Genomic DNA, 21,362 nt, shown 5'->3' with positions numbered 1-21,362 from the left:
CCTCTGTGGCTTCTATTAATGCCTTTCCTTTGATTCCTCCTTGATAAATCTACCTCGTTTTGCATATTGTAGTTATGGTGACACCACTACTTCTTCAGCCTATGAAGCATCTTACCTTCAGTCTTCTGCTTTCATCTCTTATGTGGAAGGTAATTTTGTTCACATATCTAGTCTTCTTAACATCGTATTTTATGATTGACTTTCATATTACCGTCTTTGATAATGCTAACAGTTACGTAATCATTTCATTCACCTTGCAATATACACTTGGCATTATCTGTAGTGTTTTACTTAAAAATTTTAAAACAAGGGACTCACTCTCTTGAGAGAGAAGACCCAATCTGAAATGTTTGGATCGTGTTTATGTTGAAGGTCACACTTTTCTGTAACACAAATTTGAATAACGTACCTTTGATGTAATACCAGTATTATTTTTATGTTTTTTGGTCATACGCATCACCCCTGCTTATGTGTCTCACAGTTGACACATTCTTGCTAGTATGATAACTCCAGAAAAGTAAATGATAGAGACTTATGCTTACACCACAGGTAATCACTCGAGAGGTGACATAGTTGCAGAGATATGCACATTAGGATTTTTTTTTTATTTCTCAAGTGCTGAAACTCAGGAGTGCTGGATGATAGAAAGTTCAGGTTTATCCTGTCATAAAGATTTTTGTAAATTGATAAGATCAGTTCCTCCTTCCCTATATATATATATATATATATATATATATATATATATATATATATATATATATATATATATATATATCCCTGGGGATAGGGGATTAAGAATACTTCCCACGTATTCCCTGCGTGTCGTAGAAGGCGACTAAAAGGGGAGAGGGGGGGGCTGGAAATCCTCCCCTCTTTTTTTTTTTAATTTTCCAAAAGAAGGAACAGAGTGGGGCCAGGTGAGGATATTCCAAAAAAGGCCCAGTCCTCTGTTCTTAACGCTACCTCGCTAACGCGGGAAATGGCGAGTAGTTTAAAAGAAAAGATATATATATATATATATATATATATATATATATATATATATATATATATTATACTTTGTCGCTGTTTTCCGCATTAGCAAGGTAGTGCAAGGAAACAGACGAAAGAATGACGCAACCCACCCACATACACATGTATATGCATACACGTCCACACATGCACATATACATACCTATGCATTTCAACGTATACAAATATATACATATACATATATACACATGTACATAATTCATACTTGCTGCGCTGCCCTTATTCATTCCCGTCACCACCCCGCCACACATGAAATGACAGCCCCCTCCCCCCCACATGCGCACGAGGTAGCACTAGGAAAAGACAACAAAGGCCACATTTGTTCACACTCAGTTTCTAGCTCTCATGTATAATGCACCGAAACCACAGCTCCCTTTCCACATCCAGGCCCCACAAAACTTTCCATGGTTTACCCCAAATGCTTCACATGCTCTGGTTCAATCCATTGACAGCGCGTCGACCCCAGTATACCACCATTCCAATTCACCATATTCCCTGGGGATAGGGAAGAAAGAATACTTCCCATGTATTCCCTGCATGTCGTAGGTGACTGAAAGTGGAGGGAGCGGGGGAGGTGGAACTCCTACCCTCTCGTTTTTAATTTTCCAAACGAAGGAACTGAGAAGGGGGCCAAGTGAGGATATTCCCTCAAAGGCTTAGTCCTCTGTTCTTAATGCTACCTCGCTAACGTAGGAAATGGCAAATAATATGAAAAAAGAAAACGTATATATATATATTTATTGGAAAGGATCACAATTTTGCACGTGATCAAGATATTCCTATGAGTCCACGGGGAAAATGAAACACAGTAAGTTCCCAAGTGCACTTTTGTGTAATAATGACATCATCAGGGGAGACACGAGAGAAATATAACAGTTAGTTGATATACATCGAAGAGACGAAGCTAGGACACCATTTGGTAAACATGCGATTTTCCAATCACATGTTTACCAGATGTATCCTTTTGCTGTTATAGGTTCCCCTTGATATTTCACTTTTCAACTTAGGTCTCCAGAACTTACCAAAATTATGCATTTGCAGTTCTCTTACATTGTCTGTTGCTGGGGTCCATATGCATATCAGTTAGACATGACGTTTATCAGAGATAACATCTCAGTAAAAAAAAATGATCACAAAGACAATGAGATACAGAGGCCCCGTTTTTAAGGCTTTATTTGAAAGCTTTGGTATACTTTCTTTGGAACTTATATGATTCATCTGTAAGCATTGCAGAATATGAGGTAATCTGAACTATATCTAAATTTCTTAATACTTTCTAAGTGGATAAAGTTGCTACTTATGGTTTTGCAGTAGCAGTGCCCCAAAAACCTTGTAAGTAGCAACTTTATCCATCGCGAATGATTACAAACAAATATGCTGATAGTATGATACATTTTCAATTTACTTGTTGATACCTATACTGATATCATATAAGTTTGATTTTATTGTTTTTGTGATAAGGTAGGAAAAGTACTTCTTATCGGAGGTGGAAAAAAGTTATTAATTCTGTTTACCACCCCCTCACTCCACCTCAACTGAATTTAGATGGATTGCCTCAACTACTCTTTACTGGACTTGTTAATTCTGCAAATTGCAAACTCTATTGCAGGTTTTCCAATAGATAAAGTCCTGTTATTTCAAGAGTATGACAGGTTTCCAGTAGATAAAGTCCTATTTTTTCAAAAGTAGCAATTTGCTGTACCACCATAGTGAAAAAAGTGGCTTTTGATTGAAATCTGAATTTTCAAAATACCTGTTGTGATTAAACAAATCAGCATAAAGAGAGCTGTCTTAACCTCTTTTCCTTTTGTCTTCAGGAACACAAGAGGATTCACAGTGGTGAGAAACCCTTTGAATGTGAGCACTGTGGCAAACGGTTCTCCCACTCAGGGTCATACTCATCCCACATGTCCTCCAAGAAGTGTCAGGTAAACAGCCTTTTCCCACCACTTGTCTGTGTATTTATTATTATGTTAAACAATACTGCAGTCAGTTTAATATAACTGTTTTAGATGTATAACTTTTTTATTAGTAGATTTCAGCAAATGTATATTGTGATACCCAAGTTTACATAGGTCAGGATGGGTAGAAAACAGGGAATGGAGAGATCAGTAATTTGCCTATTATAAAGTGAAGATTGAAGATGTCTGAGGGATACTTGGTTCAGAGAAATCATTAGAAAGGCACATGAATAGAAATCTTTTTGGATGTTATGGCCCTGTTGAACATATGGCAGATAACTTTGTTTAGAAGATATATGGTAACGCAGTCATTGATACAAGGAGAGGCAGACCATGGAAGAGAAGGATGCAGAGAAGAATTGATTAGGACTATGGGTATTCCAAATGAATATACTGTAGGAATATTTAGGGATCAGATGCAGTGGAGGCAATATGTATGAATGGAGACATTAGTTTCACTTGACAATCAGTTTAGTTTCAAAGTAAAAAAGGAAGAAATACTTTTATAATTGTGTATTATTCCTGGCCCTTTTAACTCTGACAGTTCCAAGCTTAGCATACTCACTCAGGTAACTACAAAGTGTAACTTTATATTACTTCTGCCTATGTTTCTTAAATCATTATCAAATATGTAAAAGTAATATCTTAAAGAACAAATTATGAGATATATTTTTTTTATGTAATCAGTCAACATGGGTATAATTTTGCAATCTTGAAATTGGAATTAAGCTTTGAATCTCACTGAAAAGGAGCTGAACTGTTTTACTATATATATATATAATTTTTTTTTCAATATTTCCCCTCTGGATTTTAGAAGAAAGTTTTGCATTATGGTCATGGACTGAAGTTATATGGTTCAGAGATGGTATGCAAGGTATAACTGAAGATGAGATTTTAAAAGAAAGTTTTGCATTATGGTCATGGACTGAAGTTTATATGATTCAGAGATGGTATGCAAAGTATAACTGAAGATTACCATGGCGTGGTTAACGTAAAGTGGTTATGTAACTAAAATGACCTCCCAGCACAGCTGTCATTTAATTTGCTTGAATAGATTATCTTAAGATTTCTCTACAGAATGCCCATTTCTTTTGATGAATACAAAAGTAGTAAAATTATACAGAGACATCTGATTTTAGTTACTTTTTCTTTAGGGGAGTAATCTAGTCATTAACCTGAATGAGAGAGGCATTGTAATTTTCACTAAAGTTATTGTGTAGAGCATTTACACATCGCAAATTTTGTGAATGTGAATGGTTAAAGAGCTCATGATGGATCTTCAAATTATCTGTTGTTGAATTGAGGGGGATCTGTATTTGATTTTTATTTCTTGATGAAATGATATATTTTATATCTAGTTTAGGTAAAGTAGATGAATTATGTATTATTTTCTTTTTAAATACTTTTGATGGTAAAAGGTAGAATATGAGAGGTGATCTTGTCAGTAGTGTATGTACAGAAGATAAAGTAATGCAATGGGAAGCTTTGCTATTTTTATATGAATATGATAGTTTACAAAATTATTAATACAATATTAGGGGAAGGAGAGTAGATAGGTACAACAATTGTGTAGTGTGATGGTTTATACTAAAGGAAGAGTAGCAAAGATTTTTTTTTTCTAAGTTTGTGACAATTTTTAAGGTAACCATGATAGATTTTGATAGTGATGTATTGTGGCTTGTATTAGACAGAGTAGTGTTGGGAAAGCTTCCTGAAGCATTGGTAAAGCACCTAAAATTATAGTAAGGAATTTATGTGTTTGGTTGCTTATTTGGTACATACATTGACTGAATTGGTATAGCTAGTATTGAAAGAATGAGTTGAATTAAAATTTTGAGTTGAGAGAAATGGCAAGGATATTGCTACATGAGGTTATTAGAATGGTTATTGTTTAATTGCCAGGAGAAATTCAAATATGATGAAGGTCTTTTGATTTTTTTTTTTTTTTTTTTTTACAAGAAACAGTGAGGCAATTATCTTAAAGAAAGCCGATTTAGAGTGCAAAATATGCTTGGAATGAGAATGAAGAAATTGCATTTGTCTGTATTTAGCTGTTAATGAAAAGGCAAGCAACATGCCAACATAGGAAGATGTTTGATGGGTAAAGGTGTGATCGAAAATATTGGATGAATGTTATTAAATGTGCTTCCCGCAGTGTTCCTTGCCTGTTATTTTTGTTAGTTTATAACAGCGCTAACTTGTGGAATGAAACAGCTTAAGATGGATTTTCTAGGTTGTAAAGTTAGGAGTGTGATTAGGATGATGAAAGTAGAAATCATATGGAAGTGCAGTATTCCATATTAAGTGATTGATGTTGTAGAATATTGAGATGGTGTTATCATGCTTTTGAAATGTGGTGTGTAGAATGTATGCAAAGTTAAGTAGGTGGATAGAGTGAAAAAAACAGACATAACAATTGTACTTGAGGCTGGAAGTCCTTTCCTCCTGTATTTATTTCCCCAAGAAGAAATAGAGGAAGAATTTTTCTTCTATGACTTGATCATATGTTCTCGGCACTACCTTTCCTTATGGGAAATAATGAAAACATGTACAAAGAAAAACATTATCACTAGGTTAATGATAGCTAGATGGAATAAGAAAGTGATATGAAAATGCGAACATATGAATAGCTATTTAGGAAGTCCACATTTAAGTGAGTAAGGTGGAAGTTGTTGTTAAGGAAGGTTGAGGTGATATAAGAGGGACATAGTAATTGTACCCAGGCAAGAATATTATCTCAATGAGGAGCATCCACAGAGATAAGCAAAGATCATGGCAAAGAGAAGTTTGCACTTTGACCACTGCAGTGAACAGATGGAAAGGGCTTTTAGAATATAGATTGAGTGTAATGAAAAAACATCTCAAGAATAAGATACTAAAAGATATTAGAAGTACTTAGCATTAGCTTTATGTTTCAGTATTACAGGAGGGTTATTCAATTTAAAAAATGATAAGGTAAGAGAGAGAGATGGTAGTCAGGAGATTTGAGGAGGGTGTGTTAAAATGGTTTGGACATACAGACAGGGTTACAAAAAGGGACTGCATATCAGAAATGAGGGGAACAAATTGGAGGAAGAAGGATGAAGGTAAGATTAGCTTTGAGTGTTCTGAGCCTGAACATGCAGGAAAGTGAGAGGCATGCATGGGATAAAGCAAATTGGAGCAGTGTCGTGTACTGGGGGTGACATGCTGTTAGTGGGTTAAACTAAAGCATGTGAAGCCTGGTTTAGGATAGAGGGCCTCAGTTTTCTGTGCATTATCCATGACTGTTCGAGTAGATGTGCTACCTCCCTGATGTGGGAAACAACAATCAGGTATGAAAATAAAAAGAAATATATTGGCTAATTTGTTACAATACAGCAGAGAACAGTTTTTTATATTCTTGGACAGTGTAGACAGTTTTTCAGTAATCTTATAATATGGTGGCAGTGGAACATCCTTTCACATCATCATCATCATTGTACCAGAACTTTATGTTGTTTTTCTTCACATGAAAGAAAAATAAAACTATACCAGTCTAACAGAAGCATTCTTTTCTTCAGCTTGGGCGTGGTAGGACCAATGGATTAATGCCACGCACATCTCCACAGTTCCCAGGACCTACCAAACGGCCAGTCCTGAATGGGTCATATTTACCAATCCTTCCCAAAGACAAATCTCCAACCCCATCTGCAGATCTTGGTTACTCTTCACCTACACGGCCTATCTCTAGGGACTCCATCCTCATGTCGCCGCCATCACTCATATCTCAAAGTGGCCTCAGCAGTTCCAGTTTGACCGCAGGACTACCCAAGGGTTTGCCTCAGGAGCTTCAGGGAAATCTCTATCAGGGTTTCCCACCATACCATCCCTTAAATTCCCTGATCTTGGCTGCTCATCTTCACCCTCAGTATTCATCCCTGCTCTCTTTCACCATGACCCAGGCAGCACTCAACAAGACTCATCAGGAAGGCCATGGTGAGAAAGACATCACTGAAGATACAGTGCAAGAGGACGTTGATGATGATGACAGAGAGCCTGGTGAGCTTGTCATTAAGGAAGAGACAAAAGAGGAGGAAGAAGAGACAGAACAGCAGCAAGATGAAAATAAGGCTGAAGAGAGGGATGAGATTCTAAATAGTAGTGAAAAGGAGGGTATGTCCACTCTTAAGAAAATGTTAGAAAGTGTAAATACAAGTGTAACAAAACATAAGTTTGATGAGACAGTATCATCTGCCTCTCAGGGATCTGGGCTGAATTCAGCAGCCATTGCTGATGACCTATCATGTAGGTTGTGTGGCAGTACTTTCAGGAACCGTAATGAAGCATTCCTGCATGCTTGCCGCCAGTGTCCATGTCTTCCCGAGGTAACATCTGCTTCTGAACGTTATGAGGGACATCTAATTGAGGGTCTGGTAGCACGACTTCATGAGTTAGCTGGAAGTCAGAAACCCCAGCAGCATCATCATCGACAGCATCTTCAACACTTGCCTCAATCTCAGTATGTGCACAATCGAGTTGTCATGAACAGAGACGAGGAGAGAGATACTGATTCCGGCCATATTGTAGATGATGAAGAGACCACAAGTGATGGAAAGAAGGTTCGTGTACGTTCTCACATTCGTGAAGAGCAGCTTGTTGTCCTGCGTTCTCATTATGCCATTAATCCTCGACCCAAGAAAGAGGAATTGTTAACTATTGCTGAGAAGATTAGTTTTCCCGTGCGAGTAGTCCAAGTGTGGTTCCAGAACGCTCGAGCCCGTGACCGTCGTGAGGGTCGTTCCATTACTGAAACTACATCAGCTTACTCACAGGCCAGTTACACCTCAAGTTACAGCAATCCTAGCCACACCACTTCTAGCTATGCCCCTAACAGCTATGCTCCGCCCACCTCTCAGGCTAATACCAAGGCCTTAAGCATCAGCCCCTATTACACACCCCTGCTGACAGCACCAGGTCTAGTCTACCCACTTCAAAATGGTCGTACCTCTCCAACGCCAGCTGATGGAGCAGATGGCAATGATGATGACCAGCCTCTTGATCTCTCAACCAAAAAGTCATCCCCATCAGCATCACCAAAGCCTGCCTCCATTTACTCCGACTCTGATGCCGATTCCACCTCGCTGGCCATTTCTTATAAATCTGAGTCACGCACACCTACACCCAATTCTCTCAATAACAATATAGCCGAGCCTAAAGAATCCAGTGGGCTGACGAGGACAAGTTTGCCCACAGTGATTTCTGAGCAGCAGTGCAAGCTGGCACAAATTCTCCATGGAACAAAACTTGGCCTACCACCACTCTACCCTGACCACATGGATCCTGGTGAAAAGCGACCAAGGGTAAGTTGACATCAGTGTCATGTATAGTACTTTTGTCTGGTGACCATAAACGTATGAGAAGGTGGTTGAGTACAAATTGTCTCTCTTCTCCCAGTATCATAAATCTTGTTTACACAATTGTGAAAGATTATATGCTTTAATATATTGAAGCAATAGTTATTTCTTAAGGTACATCTATTACCCACAGGATGATGACAGTGGTGATGAAAGTCGCAAAAGGCGCCGTGAAGAGGAAGGTGGTGTGTTTCAGTGTGATCAGTGTGACAAGTCCTTTAACAAGCAATCATCCCTTGCCCGCCACAAGTACGAGCACTCAGGTGAGGTGAATGTCAGTATACACTCAAGTTTCTGTTTAACCATTTAACAGTCAGTAATCAGACTATATTTTCCTGAAATATTTATGCTCTTGTATATCCTTGCTTATACAAGTTATGCTGTTTAAAGAACAAAGCATTTCGTATATGATTGGTAAATATTTTCACAGGCCAACGCCCATTCCAGTGTGGTATCTGCCCTAAGGCATTCAAGCATAAGCACCATCTGACGGAGCATAGTCGACTACACACTGGGGAGAAACCTTACCAGTGTCACAAGTGTCACAAACGGTTCTCTCACTCGGGATCATACTCCCAACATATGAACCATCGTTATTCTTATTGCAAGCCCCACCACCCTGATGGCTCCATTCCACACTCTGAGTCTTCTACACCCGTCCCCTCACCATCAGATAGTGGTGTTGGCATTGTCAGTAGTGCTGGAGAAGGTGTATCAGTCATTGTCACAGCCACGGCTGATTCACTTCCAACAGCACCAGTCATCCCATCCCTCATATCCCCAGTAGATGAGGCATCTGTGAACACCTCGCCGGCCACACCTCCTGAGGCCCTCGAGACCACATCCACTTCTGTGAAAGAGGAGGTGGTGGCGTAAACTAGTGAACACCTCAAGTATTAAGAAATAAGAATACTGTGATGCAAATAGTGTGTGACAACGAACACAATACAAGAATTTCCTGTAACTTACAAATCAAAATAGTGACTTGCAACGATATGTCTATGATCAAAATAAGTGCTGAAAACAAAAGTATTTGATGTTTCTGATACTTGACATATTGTAAAGAAAGGAGCCTGCATGCTTGGTGTGCAATATGTCGAGTGATGTGTTGTACATTGCTAGATTTACTTGGACATACTATGCAGTGTTCTTTGTTATTTAAAAAGAATTATAATTATATTTACTTTTGAATAGGATTAATGTGAATTCGCATGTGCCAATCACTTTTATCTTCACTTATTAAAACTTTTAAGGGGTCCTTAAGGCTGGAACATGGGAATGGGACAGCCACTTCTTGATCCCCTATCTTTATCTCTCTCTCTATCTCTATCATTCTCATAGTTCTGTAGTTATGATAGTTAGGCATTGAACCAAGGCGGGTTAGGCCCTTACACCTCCAGCCAGTACCTGTCCAATACTCAAGTGTAGTGCCACATGGAGAAGCAGTGTTGCCTAGAAAGACAATGTATATGAGAAATTTGCATTTTTTTTTTATTATTGAATGATGTGTTTTACTTTTACTTTCTTTTATTAGCTTGGAGATTCGCAGTAAAGGATAGTTCTTGTTAAATGTGCTCCAAAAAGAAAGTAACTACCTTGTGAATAGTGAGCAACACTGCAGTGAAGCAAGAAGACAAGCAGGTATTCTGCTGATAAATCCACTGTCTTCCATAAGCGTACTAGGAACTATACACGATTCCCAGCGTCTAGTACTAGTGGATCCCTCGTGCCTCGTGCCATCATCCTTATTAGTGACACTGCCAGCTACCTTGGCCCTTTATAAACTAATGTGGTATTTAATTCTTGATTAAAGGATAAACTTATAACAAAGGCCCATGGTGGCTGGTTATGTCATACTGTTACTGTAGTCCAAAATAATCTCATGTGCAATCTTTCTATTTTCTAGATCTCCAAGGCATGCCATATAGTTCTGTCATTTCTAGAACATTTCTGAAAATTCTATGAACACTTTGCTTTGGTTATTCAAGTACTGACAGCATGATCCCTTACTATGTCTGTCAGCTGCATCATTAGTCATATTGCTAGTCTAGATAGTTTTCTGTTGTCCTATACAGTACTTGGCACTTGATTACCTTGCATCTTATGAGCTGATTTTTTCTTGCTACTTTCTATATTGCCAAACGAAATACCAGTTTAACTTGGTTGTAAGCAACGATTGTGCCAAAATGACTACTGGAGATTTCTAATAGGATCTTGTTAGGAATGTGGATAACATTTAGAATTTTATTTTTATCAAGTATACATATGCAAATTTATTTTGTATAGAGACCGTACTTCACCACAATAGTGTACCAGAGTGCTTCCATATCACCCTGAGCCGGGCCCAAGGCTATACACAGAGTAACGTCCATGACAGGTGACTAACTGGCAGCGTCGACCACTAAGGCTCCCAGTCAAAGTCTTTCACCTCCTTCCTTCCCTCTAGATTCCCAAAAAGGGCTCCGTGGGAGGGCTCTTCACAGGAGGCCTCAGATTGCCATCTTTCATAGCAGTTGAGGGCCTTTTTGCAGATGTCCAGCCTCCACTACCACCATCCTCTTGTCACGTGAACCTTTCCCGGCCAGTAGCATTCCTCTATGTTGCCCGATCCCGTTCTCTCTCATCTCCTGATTGGTGGCTTCACTTTGGTCCATGTACTCTTCGGGGAACTCTGGAATTTGGTTGGCTAAGTGAGCACCAATAGCAAGGAGGTTTGAATTTGGTACATTCCCCTTTGCTGTTTGTTCATCCATAACCATTTTTAGGACATAAGTACATTTTAATTGGAAATGGCGCTGTGACTGCAATGGACAGCATGACAACAGGGCCATCATGTTTGAACGGTGTCGTGCCTTTTCATCTCTCTGTGGAGTCTCGCTGTATATATATATACTGGGCGCAAAGAATGCGTTTAAAGTTCTGTAGATGGTTAAACGGAAGATGTTTGCATTCTCAATAAGCATTCCAACGTAGCTGCTAGAAGTGACTTTCAATGTGTGATATAAAGAAAGATCCCTTAAATGTCCATGACTGCGTGGAGAAATTTATTTTTTGTCCCATTTGCTCTCTCAACATTTCCCTCCAAAATATGGTATTCCATTTTATTATTCCGTAGTAGCCTAATCTAGACCTAGATTTTTTCCTATTAATGTCCGATCTTTAACTCTACTATGGTGTATAGGCTTGTGCGGTTTTTATGATCTCGCTACAAATGCTCACAAATCTGTACTTTCATGTGGAGAGAGAAAAAAATTCAGTATTGAAAAAACTGAAGACTGAGCACGGGCCTAGAGCCTTTCTCTGGTGCCAGACTGTGGGGTTCTGTCCTAGCTGTTACTCCCTATATGGAACATGTTGATGTTAGTTAAAAGCAGAAAATTAAACGTGTGATATGTATGTGTATATATTGTAAACAAAATAACTGAATTTTATATATTTGATGATTGGCATTTCCATTTGCAGAAAGAGATATAAATATTGTGATTAACATAGAAAAAAATATAAAGATCATAATAATTTCATTCCAGTGGACAGAATCACCATCTGGACTCCTTGCCTTCCAACCCCTTTTTTCTCAGTGTTTCCTACATCACTCTCCATATTGTGTGTTTGTGTGTCTGTGTTTATCCAGTTCCTTCACTTTGAATTTGGAACACTATGGAAAACCTTATATAGTTCATCATCCTTTGTCTTTATAAGTGATACACATTTGACTATTAAACAGGATGCTTTCAAGTACAAAGAACATAGAGACCCCAACTTGAATGTATTAAATTACAGACAGATAGATGGCATTTTTTCTATGTCACTTATTTCAGTGAAAAATAACGTTCCTACTACGTATGTATGTTTTTGGTCTATTCCAATTACACTGTGCTTCCGTCATATAATATATATTTAAAAAAGTAAAATTTACTCTATTCCATGTGTCAGAACAAACAAGCAGTGCAATAGAAGTCATGAAATAACATTATATCTTTTCTCCCTTCTCTAATCATATTCCAAATTAGATTATAACGGTGATTTGTATCTTATTGTAGCTAGACATAAGCCTAAGGTTTATATGATTACCTTATTGTATATTTTCTTGTACTGATAAATAATAATAATAATAAAGCCAACTATTGAACACACTCATTGGTTGCCCCCGCCTGGTGTGATGGACTGACTGGAGCCATATTGTAATGCCCCAGTGGAGGGAGTCTCCTATTTAAGGATGTATCAACTTACCACAAATTTCCAATTGTCCAATAAAGACAGAAAAGGACAAAGTTTTTCAGGCTTTCTCTTACCAAATTTAAGTGTAATAGTTTATATTATTTCATAACTTTCTAAAATTGTGGAAGGTGATAAATCACAGAATAAGTCAGGGTGAAGTCAAGTAGTAAGTAAACCACTGTAAGTAATAGTGATAAGCAGTCTATCACAAAGTTTCTATGCAAGTAATAAGTAAATGATTTTAGAAATTGGCACAGTTTTTAAGATCTTACTGGATTTTACAATCACCGTAGTAAAAATGCTGAATTGAATGATTGAAATTGAGATTCATAAGCCATTACACCTTAATAGCATATACAGTGATCAGTAAAACTAAGTATGTAATACTTTAATGCCAAACTTATTAAATAAACTTTGTAGTCATTTAGAGGTTAGGAATCAAAAGTGTACAGTTGAGAGAGAAAACTGTAAAGCTGGTCAAGATTTTCTTCACTGAAATCAGAATTGCAAAAATTCAAGAATGCATTAAGTGAAACATACAAACAATTTTTGCAGGGAAAAAATGCAATTGAGTGGGAGAAGTATAAAAGAAAGAGACAGGAGGTCAAGAGAAAGGTGCAAGAGGTGAAAAAAAGGGCAAATGAGAGTTGGGGTGAGAGACTATCAGTAAATTTTAGGGAGAATAAAAAGATGTTCTGGAAGGAGGTAAATAGGGTGCGTAAGACAAGGGAGCAAATGGGAACTTCAGTAAAGGGCGTAAATGGGGAGGTGATAACAAGTAGTGGTGATGTGAGAAGGAGATGGAATGAGTATTTTGAAGGTTTGTTGAATGTGTCTGATGACAGAGTGGCAGATATAGGGTGTTTGGGTCGAGGTGGTGTGCAAAGTGAGAGGGTTAGGGAAAATGATTTGGTAAACAGAGAAGAGGTAGTAAAAGCTTTGCGGAAGATGAAAGCCGGCAAGGCAGCAGGTTTGGATGGTATTGCAGTGGAATTTATTAAAAAAGGGGGTGACTGTATTGTTGACTGGTTGGTAAGGTTATTTAATGTATGTATGACTCATGGTGAGGTGCCTGAGGATTGGCGGAATGCTTGCATAGTGCCATTGTACAAAGGCAAAGGGGATAAGAGTGAGTGCTCAAATTACAGAGGTATAAGTTTGTTGAGTATTCCTGGTAAATTATATGGGAGGGTATTGATTGAGAGGGTGAAGGCATGTACAGAGCATCAGATTGGGGAAGAGCAGTGTGGTTTCAGAAGTGGTAGAGGATGTGTGGATCAGGTGTTTGCTTTGAAGAATGTATGTGAGAAATACTTAGAAAAGCAAATGGATTTGTATGTAGCATTTATGGATCTGGAGAAGGCATATGATAGAGTTGATAGAGATGCTCTGTGGAAGGTATTAAGAATATATGGTGTGGGAGGCAAGTTGTTAGAAGCAGTGAAAAGTTTTTATCGAGGATGTAAGGCATGTGTACGTGTAGGAAGAGAGGAAAGTGATTGGTTCTCAGTGAATGTAGGTTTGCGGCAGGGGTGTGTGATGTCTCCATGGTTGTTTAATTTGTTTATGGATGGGGTTGTTAGGGAGGTAAATGCAAGAGTTTTGGAAAGAGGGGCAAGTATGAAGTCTGTTGGGGATGAGAGAGCTTGGGAAGTGAGTCAGTTGTTGTTCGCTGATGATACAGCGCTGGTGGCGGATTCATGTGAGAAACTGCAGAAGCTGGTGACGGAGTTTGGTAAAGTGTGTGGAAGAAGAAAGTTAAGAGTAAATGTCAATAAGAGCAAGGTTATTAGGTACAGTAGGGTTGAGGGTGAAGTCAATTGGGAGGTGAGTTTGAATGGTGAGAGGCTGGAGGAAGTGAAGTGTTTTAGATATCTGGGAGTGGATCTGTCAGCGGATGGAACCATGGAAGCGGAAGTGGATCATAGGGTGGGGGAGGGGGCGAAAATTTTGGGAGCCTTGAAAAATGTGTGGAAGTCGAGAACATTATCCCGGAAAGCAAAAATGGGTATGTTTGAAGGAATAGTGGTTCCAACAATGTTGTATGGTTGCGAGGCGTGGGCTATGGATAGAGTTGTGCGCAGGAGGATGGATGTGCTGGAAATGAGATGTTTGAGGACAATGTGTGGTGTGAGGTGGTTTGATCGAGTAAGTAACGTAAGGGTAAGAGGGATGTGTGGAAATAAAAAGAGCGTGGTTGAGAGAGCAGAAGAGGGTGTTTTGAAGTGGTTTGGGCACATGGAGAGAATGAGTGAGGAAAGATTGACCAAGAGGATATATGTGTCGGAGGTGGAGGGAACGAGGAGAAGAGGGAGACCAAATTGGAGGTGGAAAGATGGAGTGAAAAGGATTTTGTGTGATCGGGGCCTGAACATGCAGGAGGGTGAAAGGAGGGCAAGGAATAGAGTGAATTGGAGCGATGTGGTATACAGGGGTTGACGTGCTGTCAGTGGATTGAATCAAGGCATGTGAAGCGTCTGGGGTAAACCATGGAAAGCTGTGTAGGTATGTATATTGCGTGTGTGGACGTATGTATGTACATGTGTATGGGGGGGGTTGGGCCATTTCTTTCGTCTGTTTCCTTGCGCTACCTCGCAAACGCGGGAGACAGCGACAAAGTATAAAAAAAAAAAAAAAAAAAAAAAATATATATATATATATATATATATATATATATATATATATATATATATATATATGAGGGGCAAGTATGAAGTCTGTTGGGGATGAGAGAGCTTGGGAAGTGAGTCAGTTGTTGTTCGCTGATGATACAGCGCTGGTGGCTGATTCATGTGAGAAACTGCAGAAGCTGGTGACTGAGTTTGGTAAAGTGTGTGGAAGAAGAAAGTTAAGAGTAAATGTGAATAAGAGCAAGGTTATTAGGTACAGTAGGGTTGAGGGTCAAGTCAATTGGGAGGTGAGTTTGAATGGAGAAAAACTGGAGGAAGTGAAGTGTTTTAGATATCTGGGAGTGGATCTGTCAGCGGATGGAACCATGGAAGCGGAAGTGGATCATAGGGTGGGGGAGGGGGCGAAAAATTTGGGAGCCTTGAAAAATGTGTGGAAGTCGAGAACATTATCTCGGAAAGCAAAAATGGGTATGTTTGAAGGAATAGTGGTTCCAACAATGCTGTATGGTTGCGAGGCGTGGGCTATGGATAGAGTTGTGCGCAGGAGGATGGATGTGCTGGAAATGAGATGTTTGAGGACAATGTGTGGTGTGAGGTGGTTTGATCGAGTAAGTAACGTAAGGGTAAGAGAGATGTGTGGAAATAAAAAGAGCGTGGTTGAGAGAGCAGAAGAGGGTGTTTTGAAATGGTTTGGGCACATGGAGAGAATGAGTGAGGAAAGATTGACCAAGAGGATATACGTGTCAGAGGTGGAGGGAACGAGGAGAAGAGGGAGACCAAATTGGAGGTGGAAAGATGGAGTGAAAAAGATTTTGTGTGATCGGGGCCTGAACATGCAGGAGGGTGAAAGGAGGGCAAGGAATAGAGTGAATTGGAGCGATGTGGTATACAGGGGTTGACGTGCTGTCAGTGGATTGAATCAAGGCATGTGAAGCGTCTGGGGTAAACCATGGAAAGCTGTGTAGGTATGTATATTTGCGTGTGTGGACGTGTGTATGTACATGTGTATGGGGGGGGGGGGCCATTTCTTTCGTCTGTTTCCTTGCGCTACCTCGCAAATGCGGGAGACAGCGACAAAGTATAAAAAAAAAAAAAAAAAAAAAAAAAAATATATATATATATATATATATATATATATATATATATATATCTTTTTCTTTTAAACTGTTCGCCATTTCCCGCATTAGCGAGGTAGCGTTAAGAACAGAGGACTGGGCCTTTGAGGGAATACCCTCACCTGGCCCAATTCTCTGTTCCTTCTTTTGGAAAAAAAAAAAAAAACGAGAGGGGAGGATTTCCAGCCCCCCGCTCCCTCCCCTTTTAGTCGCCTTTTACGACACGCAGGGAATACGTGGGAAGTATTCTTTGTCCCCTATCCCCAGGGAAATATATATATATATATATTGATAGATATTTATTTCATACATATTCGCCAAATCTCGCGTTAGCTAGGTAACGTCTAGAACAGATGACTCAGCCTTAGACAGAATTTCGCAATTGGCCTCCTTCACAATTCCTTCTTTACGGAAAGTAAAACAAGAAGGGAGGATTCCCAATGCCCGGGTTCCACCCATTTTAGTTGCGTTCTGTGACACACGGGCATATATGGGCAGTATTCTTTCTCCCCTATTCCCAGGGAACTTCAGTGAAGGGGGCTAATGGGCAGGTGATAACAAGTAGTGGTGATGTGAGAAGGAGATGGAGTGAGTATTTTGAAGGTTTGTTGAATGTGTTTGATGATAGAGTGGCAGATATGGGGTTTTTTGGTCGAGGTGGTGTGCAAAGTGAGAGGGTTAGGGAAAATGATTTGGTAAACAGAGAAGAGGTAGTAAAAGCTTTGCGGAAGATGAAAGCCGGCAAGGCAGCAGGGTTGGATGGTATTTCAGTGGAATTTATTAAAAAAGGGAGTGACTGTATTGTTACTAGTTGGTAAGGTTATTTAATGTATGTATGATTCATGGTGAGATTCCTGAGGATTGGCGGAATGCTTGCATAGTGCCATTGTACAAAGGCAAAGGGGATAAGAGTGAGTGGTCAAATTACAGAGGTATAAGTTTGTTGAGTATTCCGGGTAAATTATATGGAAGAGGTTTGATTGAGAGGGCGAAGGCATGTACAGAGCATCAGATTGGGGAAGAGCAGTGTGGTTTCAGAAGTGGTAGAGGATGTGTGGATCAGGTGTTTGCTTTGAAGAATGTATGTGAGAAATACTTGAAAAGCAAATGGATTTGTATGTATCATTTATGGATCTGGAGAAGGCATATGATAAGAGTTGATAGAGATGCTTTGTGGAAGGTACTAAGAATATATGGTGTGGGAGGCAAGTTGTTAGAAGCAGTGAAAAGTTTTTATCGAGGATGTAAGGCATGTGTACGTGTAGGAAGAGAGGAAAGTGATTGGTTCTCAGTGACTGCAGGTTTGCGGCAGGGGTGTGTAATGTCTCCATGGTTGTTTAATTTGTTTATGGCTGGGGTTGTTAGGGAGGTGAATGCAAGTGTTTTGGAAAGAGGGGCAAGTATGCAGTCTGTTGTGGATGAGAGAGCTTGGGAAGTGAGTCAGTTGTTGTTCGCTGATGATACAGCGCTGGTGGCTGATTCATGTGAGAAACTGCAGAAGCTGATGACTGAGTTTGGTAAAGTGTGTGAAAGAAGAAAGTTAAGAGTAAATGTGAATAAGAGCAATGTTATTAGGTACAGTAGGGTTGAGGGTCAAGTCAATTGGGAGGTAAGTTTGAATGGAGAAAAACTGGAGGAAGTAAAGTGTTTTAGATATCTGGGAGTGGATCTGGCAGCGGATGGAACCATGGAAGCGGAAAGGAATCATAGGGTGGGGGAGGGGGCGAAAATTCTGGGAGCCTTGAAGAATGTGTGGAAGTCGAGAACATTATCTCGGAAAGCAAAAATGGGTATGTTTGAAGGAATAGTGGTTCCAACGATGTTGTATGGTTGCGAGGCGTGGGCTATGGATAGAGTTGTGCGCAGGAGGATGGATGTGGTGGAAATGAGATGTTTGAGGACAATATGTGGTGTGAGGTGGTTTGATCGAGTAAGTAATGTAAGGGTAAGAGAGATGTGTGGAAATAAATATATATATATATATATATATATATATATATATATATATATATATATATATATATATATATATATATATATATATATATATATATTATCCCTGGGGATAGGGGAGAAAGAATACTTCCCATGTATTCCCTGCGTGTCGTAGAAGGCGACTAAAAGGGGAGGGAGCGGGGGGCTGGAAATCCTCCCCTCTCATTATCTTTTTTTTTAATTTTCCAAAAGAAGGAACGGAGAAGGGAGCCAGGTGAGGATATTACCTCAAAGGCTCAGTTCTCTGTTCTTAACCCTACCTCGCTAACGCGGGAAATGGCGAATAGTTTGAAAGAATATTATATATATATATATATATATATATATATATATATATATATACATATATATATATATATATATATATATATATATATATATATATATATATATATATATATATATATATATATATATATATATTCTTTCTCCCCTATCCCCAGGGATATATATATATATATATATATATATATATATATATATATATATATATATATTTTTCTTTTTCATACTATTCGCCATATATATATATATATATATATATATATATATATATATATATATATATATATATATATATATATATATATTCTGCCTCCGTCCCTGTGTCTCATACAAAGGTGACTAAAGGGGGCAGTAGCTGGACTCCCACCACCCCCACCTCTTTCTATTTCAGTCTCTAAAAGAGTGAACAGGAAAAGGAACCAGACAAGGAGTGCTCACCATCCTCAAAGGCTCAGGCTGGGTTGTCTAAATGTGTGTAGATGTAACCAAAATGAGAAGAGAGATAGTATAAGGAAAGAGACCTGGATGTTCTAGCTCTGAGTGAAACAATGCTCGAGGGTAAAGGAAAAGAATGGTTTGGAAGTGTCTTAGGAGTAAAGTCAGGGGTTATGGAGAGGACAAGATACAAGAAAGAAATAGCACTACTGAAGCAAGAGTTGTGGGAGTATATGATTGGATGTCAGGAAGTAAATTCGAGCTTAATGTGAGAAAAACAAAGTGGATTGCAAGAGATGGGTTGTTATTAGTGCTTATGCACCTGGCCATGAGAAGAAAGATCAAAAGAGAGGTGGCAAGTGTTTTAGGAGCAGCTAAGTGAGTGTGTCATCAGTTTTGATGTAAGAGACCGGGTATCAGTGAAGGGTGATTTAAATGCAAAAGTAAGTAATGTGGCAGTTGAGGGTATAATTGGGATGCATGGGGTAAGCACTAATAATCATCCATCTCTCGCCATCCACTTTCATTTTTACCCACATCAATCTAGAATTTACCTCCTTACACTATACCACACTCTCCTACAACACTTGCTCCAGGAGTAGTGCTACTTCTTCCTTTACTGTGGTCCTTTGACCAACCCCTTACTTTACATCTAAGACATTTTCAGACTGTTCTTGAGCTTTGTATCAGTCATATCCAGAACATCCAGGTTTCTTTCCTCGTACATACTACATACATTTGGACACTCCAGTTTGAGCCTTCGAGGAGGATGAGCACTCCTTGCTTGGCTCCATCTTGTGTTCCTTCTCTCAGAAACAAATAAGGAATGCTGCATGTGCAATATCAATTTCTGCCTCACCTATTTGTGGGCTGCTGACACTCAGTCCACAAACGTACATTCTCACTCACACAACACTTGACAAGTAACTCCCACGACTCATTCTTCCTCGGTCTACGTACCATCCTTGCGTTTTAGCAAAATCTTGTGTGCTCTCTCTCTCTCTCTCTCTCTCTCTCTCTCTCTCTCTCTCTCTCTCTCTCTCTCTCTCTCTCTCTCTCTCTCTCTCTCTCTCCAAGAGCCAACCTTTTTTAATCAAGATTTCGTCTTGATTACTCTAGTGGCCGATGTGGCGCTGGGCAAAATTTGGTCCCAATTTTAAAAGGTCGTCTTGGACGAAAGGAAAAGAAAGCAAAAGATAAAAACAACGGAGATGAAAGAATATAGAATTTTGGCTTCTGAGTTTCTCTAAAGTTTGTACACCTGTCTTTATAGAGTCAATGAACTTATAGGGCTAAGGAATAACGAAAGAAAGAAGAAAATTCCACAGCTTTGATGTTTAAGAAGATGGCATCATAACGGTCAATCCTTGTGTAACTGATCTCCACGTAGAAACTATGGGAACCAACAGCCTGAAATGTGCTTTGAGTCCAGGCCTTGGTGGCTGTGACACACACGCACATACACACACACACACACACATACATACGTATAGAGCTAACGAGAAAAGCATCCAAAATTATACCTGCAAGACAGTTGAGGAAAGATGAGTTCAGTAGAGTAATAAGGTGGAAAGTTTTTGATTCCACCTCAGCTAAGAGACAGTACTCCATGTTGGGACGAATGACACCTCTGTAGATTCAAGAGTTGGTCAGAGGAAATATCATTTCGTTACTTGTAAAACACCAAGAATTTCCAGCTTTCAAAAAGCATTTCTTAGGGTATTCAGAATAGAGAGTTTCCAGGATCATGTAGAGGAATTGTTTACGTACAACCTGTTTATGTTGCTGTAGGGATGTGTGCATTGTGGTGTTTCTTGATTCAGTGGTTGGAAACAAGTGAGATTTAGAAATGGGTATTGGTGGTACTTGCATTTTTGCATTGTAAAATTTGACCAGGGTACCACAGCCCAGTCTGCGAAATGCTTGAGGAAAAGTAACGCTGGTGAGTCAGTCAGGAGATACGGGAACAGAGCGAAAGTATAATGGTTCGGGATGAGTCCTGTGAAAAAAAAAAAAAAAGATGATATGGTTGCCAAGAGGAAATATTGATACTTTTGAGTAGTGTTATTGTTCCGATGGTGTTGGCAGTAAAGGGGAGAGAGAGAGAGAGAGAGAGAGAGAGAGAGAGAGAGAGAGAGAGAGAGAGAGAGAGAGAGAGAGAGAGAGGGAGGGAGGAAAATGAGAATTGTGCTTAAGCAGGTTGATGATCAGTGTGCGTATATGTTATAATGATCATAGTTGTTCCATAGGAAGACTTGGTTTCATGACAAGTAGTACATCAGAGGAGAACGATTACGTCAGATATCAATTGCGTCA

The 21,362-nt window shown here is 39.3% G+C and overlaps 1 protein-coding gene across 3 annotated transcripts in view; it reads left to right on the top strand.

Moving 5' to 3' along the window:
• LOC139753850 (zinc finger E-box-binding homeobox protein zag-1-like) overlaps nucleotides 1–12,642 on the top strand; it is a 30,845-nt gene extending 18,203 nt beyond the window's left edge. Inside the window, exons 4-7 of one of the 3 annotated variants that reach the window (XM_071670783.1) lie at nucleotides 2,850–2,960; nucleotides 6,536–8,314; nucleotides 8,502–8,631; nucleotides 8,799–12,642. In XM_071670783.1, coding sequence (XP_071526884.1) covers nucleotides 2,850–2,960; nucleotides 6,536–8,314; nucleotides 8,502–8,631; nucleotides 8,799–9,244 — 2,466 coding nt within the window. In that variant the 3' untranslated portion in view covers nucleotides 9,245–12,642. Of the gene's footprint in view, nucleotides 1–2,849; nucleotides 2,961–6,535; nucleotides 8,315–8,501; nucleotides 8,643–8,798 lie in introns of all 3 variants that reach the window. The other 2 variants (XM_071670784.1, XM_071670785.1) reach the window with 2 other exon arrangements.
• Nucleotides 12,643–21,362: the final 8,720 nt, after the last annotated feature.

This window comes from Panulirus ornatus, chromosome 15 (genome assembly GCF_036320965.1).
Source record: "Panulirus ornatus isolate Po-2019 chromosome 15, ASM3632096v1, whole genome shotgun sequence".
NCBI classification, from domain to species: Eukaryota; Metazoa; Arthropoda; class Malacostraca; order Decapoda; family Palinuridae; genus Panulirus; species Panulirus ornatus.
The sequence above is the reverse complement of the archived record's forward strand: the minus strand, read 5'-3'. Positions and strand labels throughout refer to the sequence as shown.